Source organism: Melospiza georgiana, chromosome 18 (assembly GCF_028018845.1).
Source record: "Melospiza georgiana isolate bMelGeo1 chromosome 18, bMelGeo1.pri, whole genome shotgun sequence".
NCBI classification, from domain to species: domain Eukaryota; kingdom Metazoa; phylum Chordata; class Aves; order Passeriformes; family Passerellidae; genus Melospiza; species Melospiza georgiana.
Window position 1 is genome coordinate 10,486,502 of NC_080447.1, and position 17,422 is coordinate 10,503,923.

The 17,422-nt window shown below is 48.9% G+C and overlaps 2 protein-coding genes and 2 non-coding genes across 9 annotated transcripts in view; 1 reads left to right on the forward strand and 3 right to left on the reverse strand.

Annotated features, from left to right (window-relative positions):
- The window catches only part of PXN (paxillin), a 41,761-nt gene extending 40,298 nt beyond the window's left edge, over nt 1–1,463 (reverse strand). For all 3 annotated transcript variants that reach the window (XM_058037103.1, XM_058037102.1, XM_058037100.1), the window contains exon 1: nt 1,401–1,463. In XM_058037103.1, coding sequence (XP_057893086.1) covers nt 1,401–1,413 — 13 coding nt within the window. In that variant the 5' untranslated portion in view covers nt 1,414–1,463. The remainder of the gene's footprint in view (nt 1–1,400) is intronic.
- Nucleotides 1,464–5,860: 4,397 nt separating this feature from the next.
- On the reverse strand, nt 5,861–6,001 carry LOC131091321 (U4 spliceosomal RNA). Its single transcript, XR_009115381.1, has one exon. It is a non-coding gene; the product is annotated as a U4 spliceosomal RNA (small nuclear RNA).
- A 658-nt stretch (nt 6,002–6,659) lies between these two features.
- Nucleotides 6,660–6,800, reverse strand: LOC131091322 (U4 spliceosomal RNA). Its single transcript, XR_009115382.1, has one exon. It is a non-coding gene; the product is annotated as a U4 spliceosomal RNA (small nuclear RNA).
- Nucleotides 6,801–8,130: 1,330 nt separating this feature from the next.
- On the forward strand, nt 8,131–16,002 carry SIRT4 (sirtuin 4). Of its 4 annotated transcripts, XM_058036910.1 has the most exons (6): nt 8,131–8,178; nt 10,372–10,877; nt 11,508–11,802; nt 12,904–13,107; nt 13,526–13,698; nt 15,882–16,002. In XM_058036910.1, the coding sequence occupies exons 2-4, from the start codon at nt 10,378–10,380 to the stop codon at nt 13,054–13,056; spliced, it is 948 nt and encodes a 315-aa protein (XP_057892893.1). In that variant the 5' UTR covers nt 8,131–8,178; nt 10,372–10,377; the 3' UTR covers nt 13,057–13,107; nt 13,526–13,698; nt 15,882–16,002. The 4 variants fall into 4 exon arrangements, with proteins under 4 accessions (XP_057892893.1, XP_057892890.1, XP_057892894.1 ...); XM_058036907.1 differs by having other exon boundaries at nt 13,526–16,002; XM_058036908.1 differs by lacking the exon at nt 8,131–8,178 and adding an exon at nt 8,191–8,426 and having other exon boundaries at nt 13,526–16,002.
- The last annotated feature ends 1,420 nt before the right edge of the window (nt 16,003–17,422 follow it).

Below are 17,422 nucleotides of genomic sequence, written 5' to 3' on the forward strand. Positions count from 1 at the left end.
AAAAACAAGCCAGGCACAATTTCAGATCTTTTTCAGAATTACTTTGCAGTTCACCTCTAATTCTCCTACAGAGGAAAGAAAAAATGTTAAGGGACTGCAGCAGCCTATTCCAACAAGTGGGAAGTCACAGTACCACTGTTCAGGAATGCAGCCCTTGCAGTGGGCACAGGGAGGCTCCCATGGTTTACTGAAGAGCAGCTGCTGAGACACCAAACTGGCCCTACACAGACCTGTAGGCTCACCTTGAAGGGCTGCTCACCAAGTCAACACACAGACTGGGTGAATCCTGTTCTGACTAGTGATGCATTCCTGAACAGGCTAGGAACTCGCACCACATCTCCAAGAGATAACCAGAATGAGAGAGATGAGAAAAGGTGAACAGAGCTGTCTCCACTTAAAGGAACAATAACCATGAGAAGAAGCTGCAGTAGAAATTACTTCTGTTTCCACCAACAGCTACTTCACCAAAGCAGGAAGTTTCACTCCCCAGGGATGAATCCTCCCTGGGCACACCTTTCACCAGAAAGCCACGCAGCAGATGGACTCCTTGCCCCGTAAGTTTTATCATTAGTCCAATTCAAAGTCTGTTTTCTGAAGGTGTGACCACCAGCTTTATGCCAGCACCGTAATGTGAGCTTCCAGGTCCAGAAATAAACCTGCAATTTTCTTGGACTGTATGTCAACAGAACGTCTGGTTTCTGTTAAAGGTAGGATGGAAGTAACGGATCACAGCCCCTCCCCAGTGTCTGATTTAATCAGTCTCATAAGCGGAACTCAGTCGTCCTAATGCCTCCCAGAGCACAAGGGATTTTGGCAGATCCACACCCTTTCCGGCTTGGTACCAAAGGAACTCAAATTCTCTAGATCTTTCCCTTGAGACCAGTTGCCTGACATTTCTCCATTACACGGTTTCGGGAAACCGAATAATGCAGCACACCTGGGAGAAGCACAGGGAGGACAAGGATGAGCTCCGAGCCCGGCTGGGCTCCGCTTATCCCCCCAGGGCTCCCCACTCCATACCCGCGCAAAGTTCAGCTCTCGCCCAAGAGCGGGCTGGAGAGGCTGCGGCGGGGCAGGGGAGGCGATGTTTGCTGAAACCCGAGTACGCTCCGCGCCGCTGCGGGCACAGGAGCGCCGGGCGCCCTTCCCGGCCGGGACAGCCAGCGCCTGCCCTGGCTGCGGGCGGACGGCCCCGGGACAGCCCAGCCGCGGGGCCCGGGCGCGGAGCCGGGCCGGCGGGCTCGGTGCGCGGGGAGCGACACGTCCCCGGAGCGACAGGCGCGGCCCGAACCCGCGGCCCGAGGGGCGCAGCGTGGCCGGGCGGGCCGCGGCCGCCGCCGCCCGGGGCGCAGCAGGGAGGCGGCCCCCGCCGCGGGGAGCCCGCGCAGCTCGGAACTCACCCAAGTCGTCCATGGTGCCGCCGTGCCCGCTGCCGGTGCCGCCGCGCCCGGAGCCGCTCCCGCCCCGCCGGTGCCGCCGCCGCCGCCTCAGCGCCCGCAACTTTCCCGGCCCGCCCCCGCGCGCGCCCGCCCGCCCGCGCGCCCCCGCCGGGCGACCCGCGCCGCCCCCTGGCGGCCGCCGCGGGAACCGCCAGCCCGGCCCGGGCAGGATAGCGGGGTCGGGCCCGGGCTGGGAAACGGCCCCGGGACTGCCGGGAGAGCCCGCAGCGCCCTGAGCCGGCAGCGCCCTGAGCCGGCAGAGCCCTGAGCCGGCCGCGCCCTGAGCCCACAGCGCCCCGAGCTCGCAGCGCCCCGAGCCCGCAGCGCCCTGAGCCCGCCGCGCCCTGAGCCCGCAGAGCCCTGAGCCGGCAGAGCCCTGAGCCGGCAGAGCCCTGAGCCGCCACCCGCGGGGGCTGTGCCGGGGCCCAGCCTGTCCTGCCGCACAGGAGCCGTCCCGCTCCTCCCGCCCCACGCGCGTCTGGGACTGAGCGGGAACGCGACACGAGCTCCGCACTGTGCCCTGCAGGAACAGGAGCCTTTCCCACAGGAATTGTCCTCCCGGGGCACTGATGCAGCCGCACCGGGCTTATTACGTGCTGCGGTAGGGCTGTGCCCCAAAACCTTCAAACAAACATTTCAGAGCCTCAGCTGATTTACCCCAACCCAGGGAAGCTGGGCAGCAGAAACCTTTCCTAAACAGTTTTCCATAAGCTGTGGCCACCATAAAGGAAAGTCATCACCTATTTCTCCTTTGCTGTGTTCAAAGACTATAACAGCCCACCCGGATTTCTCATGTGATGATCTGGAACCGTCATTTCCCACGTGCTTTTCCTTTCAAACCTCTCTAAAACAACACTCCAAGGCAGCAAAGTCCTCACTTTGTCTGAGCCACAGCACAGCTCAACCCTCACCAGAGCTACTGTTTCCCACTGTGCTCCAGCCAAGCTGACATGGCAGTAAAGGCATTTGCTCAGCCTAAATGTTCACTTCTTAATCTGATGAGAGCTACACCAAAAACTATCAGTGTGGGAACTGCCAAGGATTCAGGAAACATGACTCTTGTAGCTCTTTTCCTTACAAAATGACTACCAAGTCAGGGAATGTTCCCAGAACTGAACAGCACATGTCCTGTTGTTGAGCTGAGATTACGGAATTGTATTTCCATTAAACAGAGACCGTGAGGTCAGCTGTGAGCAATCTCCAGTGCTGTATTTTTCACTCTCTAGGCACAAACATGCCCAGTTTCCCCTGCTAGCACAAGTCAGACATCATTATTTCCTGTGTTAAGTCATGCTTTAATGGGAATTATCGCTAGGGGGGCAGGGAAATATCTCCTCCCTCATCCCAGCCAATGCTTACGAATAGTCAAAAATCTCCAAGAAATTCATTCCAGCTTTCACTCCAAATACAGGAGTTGTCAGAAAATAATATCCTTACTGAGATCTAAGTACAATACAAATGTAAGTAAAGACTTTCACTGCATGCTTCACCATCCATGCTAAAGATCTCTACCTGACATCCCCCTTGCTGGTCTTCCTCGGCAAAATGTAAAACATTATTTGGAGGGACTGTTAAATTTTCTCAAAATCCATCCCTGGGTGTACAATGACAACTTCAGGATGTGTGTCCCAGGTGGAGCAGCATAAACCACTATCACTGACTGGTCACAGAGCAGACCTAAAGTCATTAGAAACATGTCCTTTCCTGGGGTCTCTGTTTCCTCCACCAACATGTGACAAGCATGTGCCTCAGCTTGGGTTGTATTTTTACCTCTGCATAAATAAAGTGCCTACTGTGCTCTGCTCATATTGTAGCCTGCTATGCAGTTTTTATTTTCAGCTTCCTATGGTGTCCTTTGGGAGTCTGGAAGTGAATGTAAATCAAGAGAGCAGTTTCTATTGTGTCTCAGGGCTGAAATTAAGCTGTCATAGAACCAGTTAGGATTGCACCCACAAGAAATGGGTTGTGTCCAAGATGCTCAGTGTTAAAAACAAAAAAATAAAGTAATTGTTTCTAAAGCTTTGCCTATGGCTTGTGCACTGCATTGAAAGGTAGGCTGGGAGGCAGGGCTGTCCCATGAGTGACACTATCCTCTAGGCACACTGCTTTTAAACCAACCTGCTCACAGCCAGGTGCTGCTCATAACTGAATTCTTCACACATTGGCATTTCTTACTTAAAATTGCCAGTCCCTAACCCTCCCATGAGAGCTGAAGGAGTAGGGGCAGGTTAAAACCCCAGCTGTCAAAGCAGCTCCTCAGAGGTGTGGGCTCAAGCCCTGTCCTTCCCAATGCCCTGAACTCCTGTTCCCTCACCATCTACCTGCTCTTTGCCTCAGACTCTCCCTGACTCACAAGCACCTGCTTGCTGCTAGAAATACACAGCCTTCCTCTTATGCTGTGCCCTGTGCTGAGACATTTTGATTTACCCTTGCCTTTCACAGAAGGTGGAACAAGAAGTTACCACCCCCATTTGCAGATGGGAAACTGGGGCTGGGAACTCAAAATTAAGTTAGACAGTGAGTCAACATCAACAAAATGTTGAACTTTAGGGCTTCCTGTCTCCACACAATCCATGTTCAGAGTATTCCTGACTCCATACCATCTGTGGCCAGAGTACTTGCTCGAGGCATCTTTCCCTCTTGTCCAAGAGTCATTTATTTACCAGTTACAGACCAAGTCCCCCAAAGGGCAGCTTAACCCACTGGCCACACACAAGACCCTCAGAGGTGATGGATTAAAATCTACCTGTGCCCTGTCATTTCAGACTGGCTGCCAAACAGAGGAGTGATCCAAGCTCATTTCATAACACCACCAAAGAAAAGCATGGTTATTTTCAATCAGTGTCAGAGAAGAGAAATGAAGCTACACTGGCCTCTGAGGCACGTTTAGAACTTACCTGTGCACTTTCCAGAGTGACTTGAAACTGCAGAGCAACGACAGCACCTTCATTGCAGTGTGTGCCCTCTGTGCCACATGAACACCAGCCAAGGGCCTTTTGCTCTTTCTTCAGGTGAATGCAAGGGAAAAATTTCAATCAGAGCTTTTAGGCTTCAGGCAATGGCAGTAAATCACAACATGCAACTCCCACATTCGGGGTCCAACTTCACACTTGTTGAAAAGATCTATTACAGCAAAATTAACAAACTTGGTTTCTGGATCTAGGACATTGCAATGCAGATTGAAAGCACCACTCCAAGGCATTATCACAGACAATTCTGGCAACAAAGATGAGAAACAATCAAGTGATAAATCCAATACTTATCAACACAGTTTATAAGAATAAAGAAATTACCTGAAGTGTATGACTCACTGCAAACTACACATGCCTTTGCTATTTACCAGTGTGGCTTATTCTGCAAAGGGCAACGGCATCCCTATGCTTCAGGGTCTGATTTCAATTGATACTGCTGGCAATAGGAACAAATTGGGGGACAAAGGCAATCTGTGAGGTTTCACTGTCACTCTTTGTCACTGTTGTGTATGATACCCCAGCATGACTGAATGCTATTTAAAAAAATAATTATTAAGAGGAAACACTGATGTTCACTCTTAAGTTTTCTACTCTACCAAAGTTTCAAGTAGCTGCCCAGCTCAGGGTCTAAGGGCAGGGCAGGAGCATCCACATGGCACACGTGGATCTGATTCTCTGCCCATCCAGAGCATGTCAGAGGCAGGCTGTCAGCAGCAGAGGGTTCATCTCGTTCACACAGGGTGACAGAGGGCAGCTGCTCCCAGCTGAAGCAGAGCTGGTGTGCAGTGGTCACTACTCTCCCTGTGCAGGGCCTGCCTACCTACTCAATTGCTGCAAATTAGGAAAGGAGGGGGTTTACTTATATAATAGGAGTTGGCACCAGCAGCTGCTTTTTCCAGAGTAAAGGGTTGTGATTTCTTTGACAATAAAGATCATTTTTCTATTGTTTTCTTTTTCTTAAAGCAAGTGATGTCAATAAAGCACCGCACACAAAATGGAGTTTACAGTACTTTACACTAAGTGTTCCCTAATGGGTTTTAGAGGACTTCTGCAGCTGGGGAAGCACGATTCAGACTTTCACTCCCCCTAGATTCCTCCCTGCCTGTTGAGAGGCTGACCTCTCCCATAGATCCTGCTCAACAAGAGCTATTCCAGAAACCTTCCTCCAGCTCCTAAGCCCCTCCACTTCCGTTTTCGCTGATCGCTTCATTTCTCAGTAATTTTGAGAGAAAAAGAAACGAGCTTTCCATGTAACAGCGCCCTCATTTTATTAAACCGCGGCTTTGGCGGCAGCAAACGCAGGCAGCTTTGTAAGAACAAAAACCTCATTATCTGCTGTAATCGACCCCTCCAGCCATAAGGTAGGAGTAGGGAGCAGGTCAGCTAAGGCGGCCGCTAGGAACTGACTGTCTGCAATGAGTTAGATCTATTTTTCACCAGGAAATTCAGTCTCCGTAGAGACTGTCAAAAATTGCCAATGCCGACTATATTTCAAGTCGTCATGGCGGGGTATTGGGAAAAGTTTTCAATTAGCAATAATCGCGCCTCGGATTAACCTCATTGGCTACGATACTGCCACTGCGCAAAGCTGACTGGGCTACCCCGCCGCTGCCGCCACTCGCCCCGGGGCTGCCGCCAAGGTTGCGGCGAGTCCCGCCGCCCGCCCGTTCCTGCCTGCACCCTCCCGGCCGTGCCCCCCGCCCGCCCCGAGCCCCCCGCGCCCCGCCGGAACCGGGGGCGGTTCCGTTCTGCGCTCCGTTCTGGGCCCCCGGTACAGCCGCGAGGGCTGCTGGGAAGGAATATGCAAAGTACGCGTGACGTCACGGCGGGCAGCCGGCGCGGAACCAGGGGAGCCCTCTGCGCATCCCCGGTGCACCGAGCTCCGGCACCGAGCCCCGGCCCGCCCCGAGCGGCCACAGCGCCGGGGAGCCCGTCCCAGCACGAGTCCCTGCCCAGCATCCCCGCCTGCTGCAGCAAGAGACAGCGTGTAATGAACTGAGCGCGCTTTTCATAAAGAGCTCGGTGTCTCTTTTTTTTTTTTTTTTTTTAACGTGCTGAATGAGAAATTATCAATGAAACTAGGCGTGATCAATGAAACTAGACGTGGAGTGACCCATTTGCTGAATTATCCCCACTTCTAAGAACAAGACTCTTAAATATGCCGAGTTATCCCCACTTGAGAATAATACTCTTAGATCCATGTCCTGTTCTGTTTCTATACATCTATCTTTAAACGACACAAAATCCGCCTCCGAAGAGGCTCTCAAAAATTGCCAATGCCGACTATATTTCAAGTCGTCATGGCGGGGTATTGGGAAAAGTTTTCAATTAGCAATAATCGCGCCTCGGAATACCCTCATCGGCTACGATACTGCCACTGCGCAAGGCTGCCATGGTGCCGCTCCCTCCGGGGCCCGGGGCCGCCGCGCCCCCGCCGCGCTCAGAGCGGGTCCGGAGGGTCCCGGTGCCCCCCGCCCGCCGCTCCCCGCCCGCAGCCCGCACAGCGCTGCGGCACCCGCGGATGCACCGGGGGGCCACGGCGGGATGCACCGGGGGCCGGCGGCACCGCCGGGACCCGCGGAGGTTGCCGGGAGGGCAGTATGGTAATGAGCGGCCGGGAAGGCGCTGCTGGGGCCGGGGGCATTGCCCAAAAATCGCCGTTTTCATCCTGGGAGGGCTGGGGGCGCTCTCGAGGAGCGTCTGCCGGGTGCCACCAAAGCAAAGTCATCACCCAACGGTTTAAAACACCTTTAAACTCTTAAAGTATAAATCACTGAAAGACGTTTGGACTCACGACGCTGCCAAAAAGAAGGCTGCACTCCACAGCTAAACCCAAGGGCCGAGGGACAGGCAGGGTGGCACCGCAGGATGCTCTTCTTCCTTGTGATCACAGAATTACACACTGCTACACAGACGCTCAGGCTCACCTGGTTTTTGAAATAACTGTATAATCCGGAAAAAAAAAAAAAGGATTAAAACTTCCTGCAATGTTTTGACCTGTTTATCAAGAGCTCTTTGGTGAATGCATTTGAAAAGCAGTCTAAATCTTTAGAAAGAGCCCATTGTCTGTAAGACTGCTGGGCATCCAGTGCACCAGGCTGCTACCATACAGCAATCTGGCCTTCCTCATATTATTTGTCCCTCAGAAAAATAAGCCTCATTTGAAGAAAAACAAAGCAAAACACAAAACCAAAACAAAACAAAAAAGAAGAAGAAAAAAACCGAACGCAAACTCCTTATTGCCAGGCAAACTAAACAAATTATCAGATGATTATTGAGACTGAAACTTGCATCAAGCAGGGAGGCAAAAAGATGGGTTCCTGCCAGGGTGCACACAGTCAGCAGCAGACAGGTTGGCACTGCCTAATTCCCAAGCTAGAGGTGTCTTTAACAGCCCTCAGTGGATTTTTCTTCAGTAATTTATTTAGTCACATTTTAAGTCTAAAACATGTTTATAATGACAAGCATCTACAATGCACTTTATCAAAGCTATCGCATGCATTTGTATCAAATGAATCAAATCAAATTAATTCAGATTTTAACCTCACACTTTTATCTGAGGGCTGCTATGAAGCTCTCAGCATTCTCAACCCGTCTCAGGTGTTCGGATGTTGGGAACACCTTTCGCTCCCGCTCTGGCTCATGGGAGTTGTAGTCTCTGCGCTCGGGGTTTATTTCTCCCCATGAACTACATTTCCCAGAGGGCTCCTGTTCCTCCCTTCCGGCAGGCCCGCCCCGTCCCTGCGCGGCCGGCAGCACCATGACCGGTGAGTTCTCAGCGTTATCACCGCCCCGCTCTTTTCTCACCAGCCCGGTTCGGTTGTCACCGAATCCCCGCCGCTGTCACAGCACGAGGGACACGTGGGGGTCCCTATGGCGCGGGGTCCCTTTGGGTTTCTGGCCTGTAGCCGTTTGTGGGATCCTGTTTCTCTTCTACCTTAACCTTGAGTGATCTTTTCCTGTGGAGCATCTTGGGTGTGTGCTAAAAACAAACTCTAGCCTCAGATCTCATTAGGTACGTTTAAAGAGTTTCACTTGTTATATAAAGTAGATTTGTGGTTTTGTTTTTTGTGGGGTTTTTTTCTTTTCTTTTTTTAATCTCGGCACTTTCATTTTAAAAGCAGCTTTGTATTTGACAAGAAATATTCCGTCCTTTAACATTTTCTCTTCCATAATCTTTACCTGGTTCACAGCAGCTTTCAAATGTATCTGTAATTTTTGCTTTCTCTCTCTTGTGGGCCAACCCCTATTACATTTCTATTTCATTTTGTATCTGAACATTTTCTTCTGAGAGATCTTTTGATGATAAGGGGCAGGAATGGAGAGTTTTCATCAGTTAAAGCAATTTAATTACCATCAAGCTGGCTTAACAGCCTTTGGGGAGCATCATGACACAAGTTACTCTCAAAGCAAATTAGTTTATTGGGAGCCTTTGTCCCTTCTAATGAATTCATATGGGAAATTAAACCTCTTTAGAGGGAATGCCCAACACAGCTCCTGCTGAACAGCAAAACAAAGCAAAAATCATTGCAAACAGAATCACTGCTTACATACAAAAAGCAATTCAGATTATGGAGTCTGTCCAATCTTCCCTTCATTTCAACTGATGATGACAAAAAGCCTTGAGAACTGAAAACTAACTGAGCCAAATCTACCTTTTGCCACTAGCAACAGTTTAGCATCACAGTGTTTGGAGCTGAACACCTCAACTTCAGCTGTATCTAAGCCCTCAGTTACCCACCAGCAGTAGGTCTTACAGTGAAGAGAGCAATATTTAAATACATCTGAAGTTTAGGTGTTCAGGAGATCTTCCCCTTTTATCAGTAAATGAAGTTCTTTCTCTGTCCTCCACATCTTGTACAAGCCCCCCTGCTTAGGGAGATTCAAGGAGGTAGAAATATCAGACAGTCAATTCTCAGGACTGTTGCTCTCAAAGCTTTTTGTACATTGTTTGCAAAACCATAGTAAGGCCCAGAAAGAGTAGTTTTAAAACAGTGAAATGGAGACAGAACTGCAGACTGCTCAAAAGCACAAACAAAATCAAAGTCCAAACCCATGCACTCGTGTCTTAACAGGTCCTGCACACAATTCCAGGCTACTTAGTCAGCAAAGCCATCCACCCTGCCTTCCCCAGCAGGGCATGGCATTCCTCCCTTAAAGCAGGGTGTCCCTCCCATTCCTACCTGCCAGGCAGCTCCTTCTCCCCCAAGCACTGGATGATCCCTTCTCTCTCAGAAAGCCCCTGTGTCTGCTGGAGAAGCAAAGCAGTGCCCATCCTGCTCCCCACTGACTCTGGGAGGTGGCACCCACAGAAGAGGAGGTGCCAGAGGCATTTACCCAATGCCCTAATCATCTTCAGTGCCATTTCAAGGCCTGTTCTGCACCAGGCCTTTGTAAAAAACAAAAACAAAAAAACCCAACCAAAACACACCACACAGGAGTAACTCCAGTCAAGGCCTTTGTTGGGGGAAAAAAAACATTTTGAGGTTGTTTTTCTCTCCCTTCCTACAACATGTGTTAAGGACAGGGTAAATATAAAAGACTGATTTGGAGCAGGCAGAATGTTACAAGTGCAGAACAAAAGTCTCTTCTGGGCAGTGCCTCTGGGGTGAGGTGCTTGGCCTTCCTGCCGTTTCCTCTGGCCTGCTGCACATACCTGGGAAAGGCTTCACATGGGCCCTTTACAAGCCTTCTTAGGCAGCCATTCTTCACACCAGGGTAGAACAGCAGGAACCTGCAAGTCAGAGTTGTTACCTTTGTGCTCAGTGTTCCCCTCTTCCAAAAGAACATACTTGGATGGTGGGCTTTAGTTCATGTTTCCAAAATAATTTGTTTCTTTACTAAAAAGAGAGCAAAGAATACTTAGCAGCATAATTTCCCAGAGAATCACAACCAAATGGCATTAAGGACATGCTTTTTGCTTTGTGTTACCTGCCATGTGTTCTGTTCTTGCCTTTTAGCTGAACATGTTCTCTGCCAGGAAGTGGTGTGGCATTTTCAGAGCTGTCAGACTGCATCACTGCAGATCCCATTCTGTATCCAGAGCCTCTCCAAACCTGACTTTCGTGCCAGCCTGTCTTCCCCCAGATCCTGCAGAAGTGGAGGAGCTGCAGCGCTTTGTTTCTAACTCCAAGAGGCTGTTTGTAATGACTGGAGCTGGAATCTCCACCGAGTCAGGGATCCCCGATTACCGCTCTGAGGGCGTGGGGCTCTACGCCAGGACAGACAGACGGCCCGTCCAGCACGCCGAGTTCGTCCGCAGCGCCAGCGCCCGGCAGCGCTACTGGGCAAGGAACTTCGTGGGCTGGCCCCAGTTCTCCTCCCACCAGCCAAACAAGGCACACCTGGTGCTGAGGGACTGGGAGAAGCTGGGCAAGCTGCACTGGCTGGTGACCCAGAACGTGGACGCCCTTCACACCAAGGCCGGGAGCCAGCGCATGACGGAGCTGCACGGCTGCACCCACAGGTACAGCTGCTGGCACTGGGGGCTGTCAGTGCTCACTGGCACTGCTGCACTGTCAGTGCTGAGAAAGGAGGCAAAATATCCACGCTGAAATCCTGGAGATGACAGGCACAAAGGTGGTATTGGGCTGGGGTGGAGAAAAAGATCACAACCCAGTGCTGTCTGCAGCACGGTGTTTAAGAAACATGACCACCACACCTTTTTTTGGAGCATTATTTGGATCCATTTCCCCTTTCCTTGGTAGAGCAAATGTCCTCTTTACTAAAGAGAACAAGGGGATCATGAGGATACAAGGATTATCCACCTTAAGCAGAGTGGATAGGGCAACAATTGCATGGGATATATGTACTGGAGAAGGGCCATCACAGTCTGGCTGGGATCACCCAAAATTTCTAGATGAAAAAGCACAGCATGAACTGAGAGAGAGGATGCATGACAGGGTTAAAAGAATTCCTTCACTACTTCCTCTAGAGCATTCCTACAAAGCAACAGGGTAGAAAGACATCTCCTTGACCTGTCCTATTTGGTAAATAAATGTGGAAAATCATGACAGGCCTCCTAAGGAACAAGTTAGAGTCTCCAGATCTTCAGCTGGTGTGAAACTCTCCATTAAGACTTTGCTCTGGATTTCAGGGTTTTCTGCTTGGCCTGTGGAGACCGAATCTTGCGTGCTGAGCTCCAGGAGCACTTTGAAGCTCTGAATCCCACTTGGAAAGCTGAAGCCTTTGGGGTGGCTCCGGATGGGGATGTGTTCCTGACGGACGAGCAGGTGCGCAATTTCCGAGTCCCGGCCTGCCGCAAGTGTGGTGGGATCCTGAAGCCTGATGTGACCTTCTTTGGAGACACAGTGAGCCAGGAAAAAGTCAGGTTTGTACACCAGCGCCTGGCAGAGTCAGACTCCATGCTGATAGCAGGATCCTCTATGCAGGTAAGTAGCTCTGCCTCCCAAACTGCATCCCTGCTTCTCTGCTACCCTGCCTGCAATGATCCTCAGTCCCACAGCTCAGGACTACAAATGGCTTGTGGGTCAGACCAGCACTTGCAGAGCTTCTTTGTATTTTATTTTTACTGTGGTTGGAATCTGGCTTTATGGATGACCTGTTTGGGCTTCCCTGTCACTCTTTGCCAGTCTACTTCATGCTGCTGTAAATACCTCCATTGAGACCTCTCTCTGCTGCCTCCTCCATCAGGTCACAATTGTCCATAAAGGCAAGAGACCTGATACAATTCATTCCTCACACTTTTTTACCTGAAATTTTTAGCCTTTGATAGCTTTTTAGGCCTCATGGCACACTGTGTAAAATACCAAGGTTTAGGACCTCTCATTCTTTATTAAATTCTCAATAGGAGAGCTGAAATATCTCTGCTGCTTGAGATTGTCCTTTGTATCACAATATGTTTTCTCCACTAGCCTCTTATCTATAAGGCAAGGTAGCTAAACAACAGGGGTTTCTAAACCCATAGAAGCTTTTGTAATGGTGTTTATGTAAGATAATTTTTTCCAAGAACAAGTTCTATTACATAAAAAAACCTTACTCTTAACACCTCCCAGAAGGAGATAAAACCAAGGCTGCCTGATTGTGATTCTCTTGGCTTCAGGATACTGGATACAAATTCCTTAAGCTTGCACTTCTTAAGCTTATAATCCTCTGTACAGGAATGATTGAAATGCCTTAGGTTTGTTCTTGTACTACCTTAGCTGGGCTATGCAGGAACCATCAAAAGGCAGCATTTAAGTACCTGTGATAACTAATAAAAACTGCTGCAGAGATTTGCTAAAAGACAAGGACATTACCCTTCAATCTGCTCTGAAGTTTCAGTTTCTATGAAACTGCAAATCCTTCACTGACAGAGGTTAAAAACTGTTCTGTGCACTCCTGAATGAAGACATTTCCTACCTGAGCTCAGTGCAGCAGCCTAACACAGCATGTATGTACAGCCCTTTTCCCATTGCCAGCTATTTTATTCCTTTCTGTAACTCTTCTTTTGCCTAAGCTGCCTGTAATTTTGTTTTCTGCTACTCCTGCAGGTATACTCTGGTTACAGGTTTGCTCTTGCTGCCCGGGAGAAGAAGCTGCCAATTGCAGTCCTTAACATTGGGCCCACCAGGCTGGATCATTTTGCATCCTTGAAGCTGAATTTCCGCTGTGGAGAGCTGCTGCCTTTGATTGTCTGCACATGACCCCACCAGCTGAGCTTCAGCAGCCAGCAGGATCAAAGTTATTCTTACAAGGTGAGTACCTTCCCTGCTCAGTCACCTTTCAGGGTAAGAATATGGATTCCTGGCAAATGCTGACTGACAAAATGTTCCCTCGCTGCAACAAGAGGTGGCTGTAAATTTTAATCTGTCACGGGTCTGCTCTGATGGGCCATGATACTGTTTCTCATGATCATAAACAAAAAACATACTAAGTGCTAGCACTCCCAGAGAATTGGTTAGCAATATCCAGAAGACTCAGCAGTGTAGAATTCCAATCCATTTGTTACTATCAGGAAACTACAGGGGATCACTTGATCACAACTGTTCCCTTTGCAACTGACAATTCAAAATCTGTTCCTGATTGAACTGGTCCAGCTAATCCTAATCAAACACTGCTGTTTAAAATAATCAATTCAGTCGATAAAGCAGCTTCTTTCTTCCTTTCCTGTAGGACTCACCTCAGAAAAGGGAAAACTCCAATGCAGGAGGCAGCTGTGGGATGCAGTGCACAGCCGCTGAGGGCACCAGGAGAGGGCAGCAAGCCTCACACGTGTCAGCCTCACCAGTGCTCCACTGAAACCATCTCCACGTATCAGGAAACAGAATGAGGATGGAAAAAAAAAAGTACATTTCTGCCTTACCTTGCCGTTAAACAGTGCCTTTTCATTCACTGGGACAGATAATTGACTACCATGTCTGATGACAAAACACCTTTTTTATAATTGTCCCCAGAGGAGAAGGGTGGGACAGGGATTTTGACCAGGTAATTTGAGGCTGTAGCACAGGAGGGCGATGTGGGACACTGCTGGGGAATCCGGTGCCGCTGGTGGGATACTGTAGAGTGTGCAAGGAGGAAAAGGAGGCAAGAGGAACTGCAATGGTCACTTAAAAGAAAAAAAGGTTCAAAGTAGAAGCTGAACAAGAACACTGCTCCTGTAACAGATTATTTGGAAGCACAGGCTTTAAGGCTGATGTCTTCCAGCAAGGAGGGGAAGTCAGCATTTCTCTCAACTGTTGGTTGACAAATTAAACTGCTTCCTATCTGACTCCTTTAAAAATTAAACATTGTTGAGAAGCCAGAGGAGTTACTTAAAGCTAATCTGACCAGCACTACTTTGAGTGAGGCCACTACATTTTCCAGAATGCATTTTTGAAGATGCTATTAAATAATAAATAGCTAAGGAATCAATTAAAATTGTTTAGAAGATTAAGACTATTTGCATTGTAATTTTCTCTCCCTCCCATTATTTATTTAAGTACATTCTCAATAGCCAGTTTAGATTCTTTTTTTTGCCACTGCAGAAATGCAGGTTGTAATTACTTGCAGCTGATGAATTAAGAGAGAAATACAATTAAATCTGTACAATAGGTCTCTCTCAGGAGGCAATCTCTGTTGAAAGGTGCAATTTCCACACTCCTAACAGGAGATCCATCACTACTGGATAGTGATTTTTTTGTTGATCCTCAGGATGGTATTGCAAGCTCTATCAAACTGTCCACAGAGTAAAATACAGTCTGGCACAAACTAGAATTATAACTTTTTGACCTGACCTTCTTCAAGAAACCACCACTCCTCCTTCTAGCTCTGAGGGATTGAATTGTTGGGGTTTTCCAAGTGCCCCCTCCTACTCCAAGTAACACATCCTGGACTAATATTTTGACAAGAACTGAAACAAGCAGTTGGAAACAAGGATGCCAGAGTCATCTGCTAAAAGGTCAAGTAGCAAAGCAAGGACAACTGACCACAGGATGCAAAGTTCATTTTTGCTTTGTTGTCGATTCAAATCCATGCCAGGAGAGAGCAAATAAAGCAGAGAATCTAAGGGATATGTCAGGCATCCAATTTCTGCAGAAGGCAGAGAGCATTAAGATGCCTGACACATTTCAGGATTTGGCTGTATTGGGTTAGAGACAGGTTCAGTTTGAAGCCAAGCGAGAACAGTTCAGGACTCCCACCTGCATTCTGCTCACGTTGAATGGTGACTCCACTTTCCAGTGACTCAGGTTTCTGCTGCTTGGCAGTGAGCAAAGCTCACAGATCTCTCTCCATCTTTAGCAGTCCTGTCACAGTACAGCTGCTGCAGAAATCATGCCTAAAGCACAGCAGAGTCTCCACATAGACCATGGTTTCCTGTAGGGGCTTTCCCTGTAAGAAGGGATGCTGATGCCTCCTTAGCAGAGGAGCTGGGGCTGAGTTTCTCACTATCCACATCATCTCCCCCTCCTTGAACCTTACACAACGTTGCTGTGTCAAAACCAGAGGCTGCAGGTTCAGTGCCAGCAGAGCCAACATTTTGAGAAGGTGTGGGAGCATTGCCAAGCAGTCTAAAACAAGTCTTGGGATGAGTTCTGTGACAGGTAACTAAAGCTCCCACATCTGCCCCTGCCTGCCCTCCTTGGGAGAGGAGTCAGGGTGTCCCTTCAGCATCACTCCCAGATGAATCATTACCCCAACTCTCCACTGACTGTACTTTTAAGCCACCAGGACAATGACTCAGAATAAATGAAAATAACAGTAAATTTCCTGTGCGTGGTTTATTGCTATATGATAATGAGCATATCTACAACAACTGTATGAGGCTGAGATGAAGAAGTTCATTCTTTTTTCTGCTAAGTTGATCCAGCACTACTAAAATTGACCACTTTTAGAACAGGATCAGAACACTTGAGTTCTTAACATATTCCCCAAGATACCATTAAATTTGCTCACATGAGAAATGCCTGAGAGAGCCTAAAATTCCTACACCAAAAGCCATGACATGAAATTAGCTGAATCAACAGCTTTTGCTCTTCTCTTTTTCTTACAGCTTCCTCCTGAAGCTTGGATAGCTGAGCTGAGAGTATCTTATAATGGATTTTTCTTCTGCTCCTCTGAAAGTGGGGTTGGAGTTACCCAAAGCAAATAAAAGTTACTTCCTATTTGGCAAATCTTGTCTTTGTTTCTGGGCAAATTCTCAGAGCCATCTGTAATTTAGTCCAGCAGCCTGAGGAAGGTATTTCACATGCTGAGCTCCAGTGAGGGCAGCACAGAATGCAGATGGCCCAGAGGGTTTGGTGCCCGTGGTGCAAGTGCTGCCTCCCATATCTTACAGTCAGATTGCTCCTATTGACACACCTGCGTGTGGAAAATGACCCAAAACCCTGGGCATGCAGAACTTGGGAGGTTCAGTGGGGTGAAGGTGACTAAATCCACCATCCAGAGTGTGCTTCTTCCCCTGTGACTGCCTTGGATGTCGCCCTTTCCCAGCCTTTGCAGCAGGCAGGGAAACAGCAGAGTCAAGCCAGATGGGCTTTAAAACCACTGTTCCAGACTGTTCCTGCAGTTCTGTGTGCAGCTCCCTGCCATCTCCCTTCCCACCAAGGAAGGTGCCCCAGTGCACTTCTTCCCTTCTGCACCACTAACCAGACAATGGCAGAGAAAAAGAGAAGCTGAGCCTGAAGAGGACGAGCAACAGTGAGAGTGTCTGGAATTGCTCTCCAGGCCCAAGCAGAAACTGGCACAGGATCATTACCATCAGCAGAACTGTTTGCTCTCTGCACGTCTCACCTCAGCTGGAGCACTCTCTTTCATCTGTGCAATGCCCATGTAGTTAAGAGTAATTCAGCTCTCCCTGCAGAGAGTGAAAAATCTTGGCATAGAAAACAACAATAGAGAAAAGATAAGAGACTGAGGCTTCACTTCTGCAGTGAGCCCAGGGAGCTGCTGTCCCTCCAGCAGCCCATGCACCAGCTGTGGTGCTGTGCAGGGTCTCAGAGCTCCCCCTTGCTGAGCACAGGGATACCTGGCATTCCAGGCAATCCCTTTTGCTTTGGAACAGAGGTGCAGACCAGCATGGTAGATCTTCACACCCTCCTTGTACTCCCTACTCTGGCAGTTCAAGCAGTCCCCAGCCCTGCTCTTACTCTTCCCACAACGTTCCTCGAAGCCCTAATGAGCAGCTCTGCACAACCCCTTCAGCCTCCCCACCTGTGCCCTTCATTAGGGCCTGACACTCTGCATTGTGTGGGAAGGCTCCCCATGGATGGGGAATGTTTGGCTTTAATGGAGGGTCTTTCACACCACCAAAGGGGCATGGAAATGAGAAGTGTGATCAAGGGACCAAACAGAAGTGCAGGCTTACAAAATCCATATGAAGTAAGACAGATTTGGAATCAATTTGAGCCTTTATCTATCTATGGGGTTTATCTAGGGAATGCTAGCATGCTCCAAATGCTCAATGCCAGGAGTAGATAATACTGCTCACCTCAAATCTAGAGTTCCTGTTACAGGCAAAATTCATACTGAGTTACTGAAATGCTTCCAATGCACCCCAGCAATCTTCTCTACAGCTCAAAAGTGCAGTGTTCT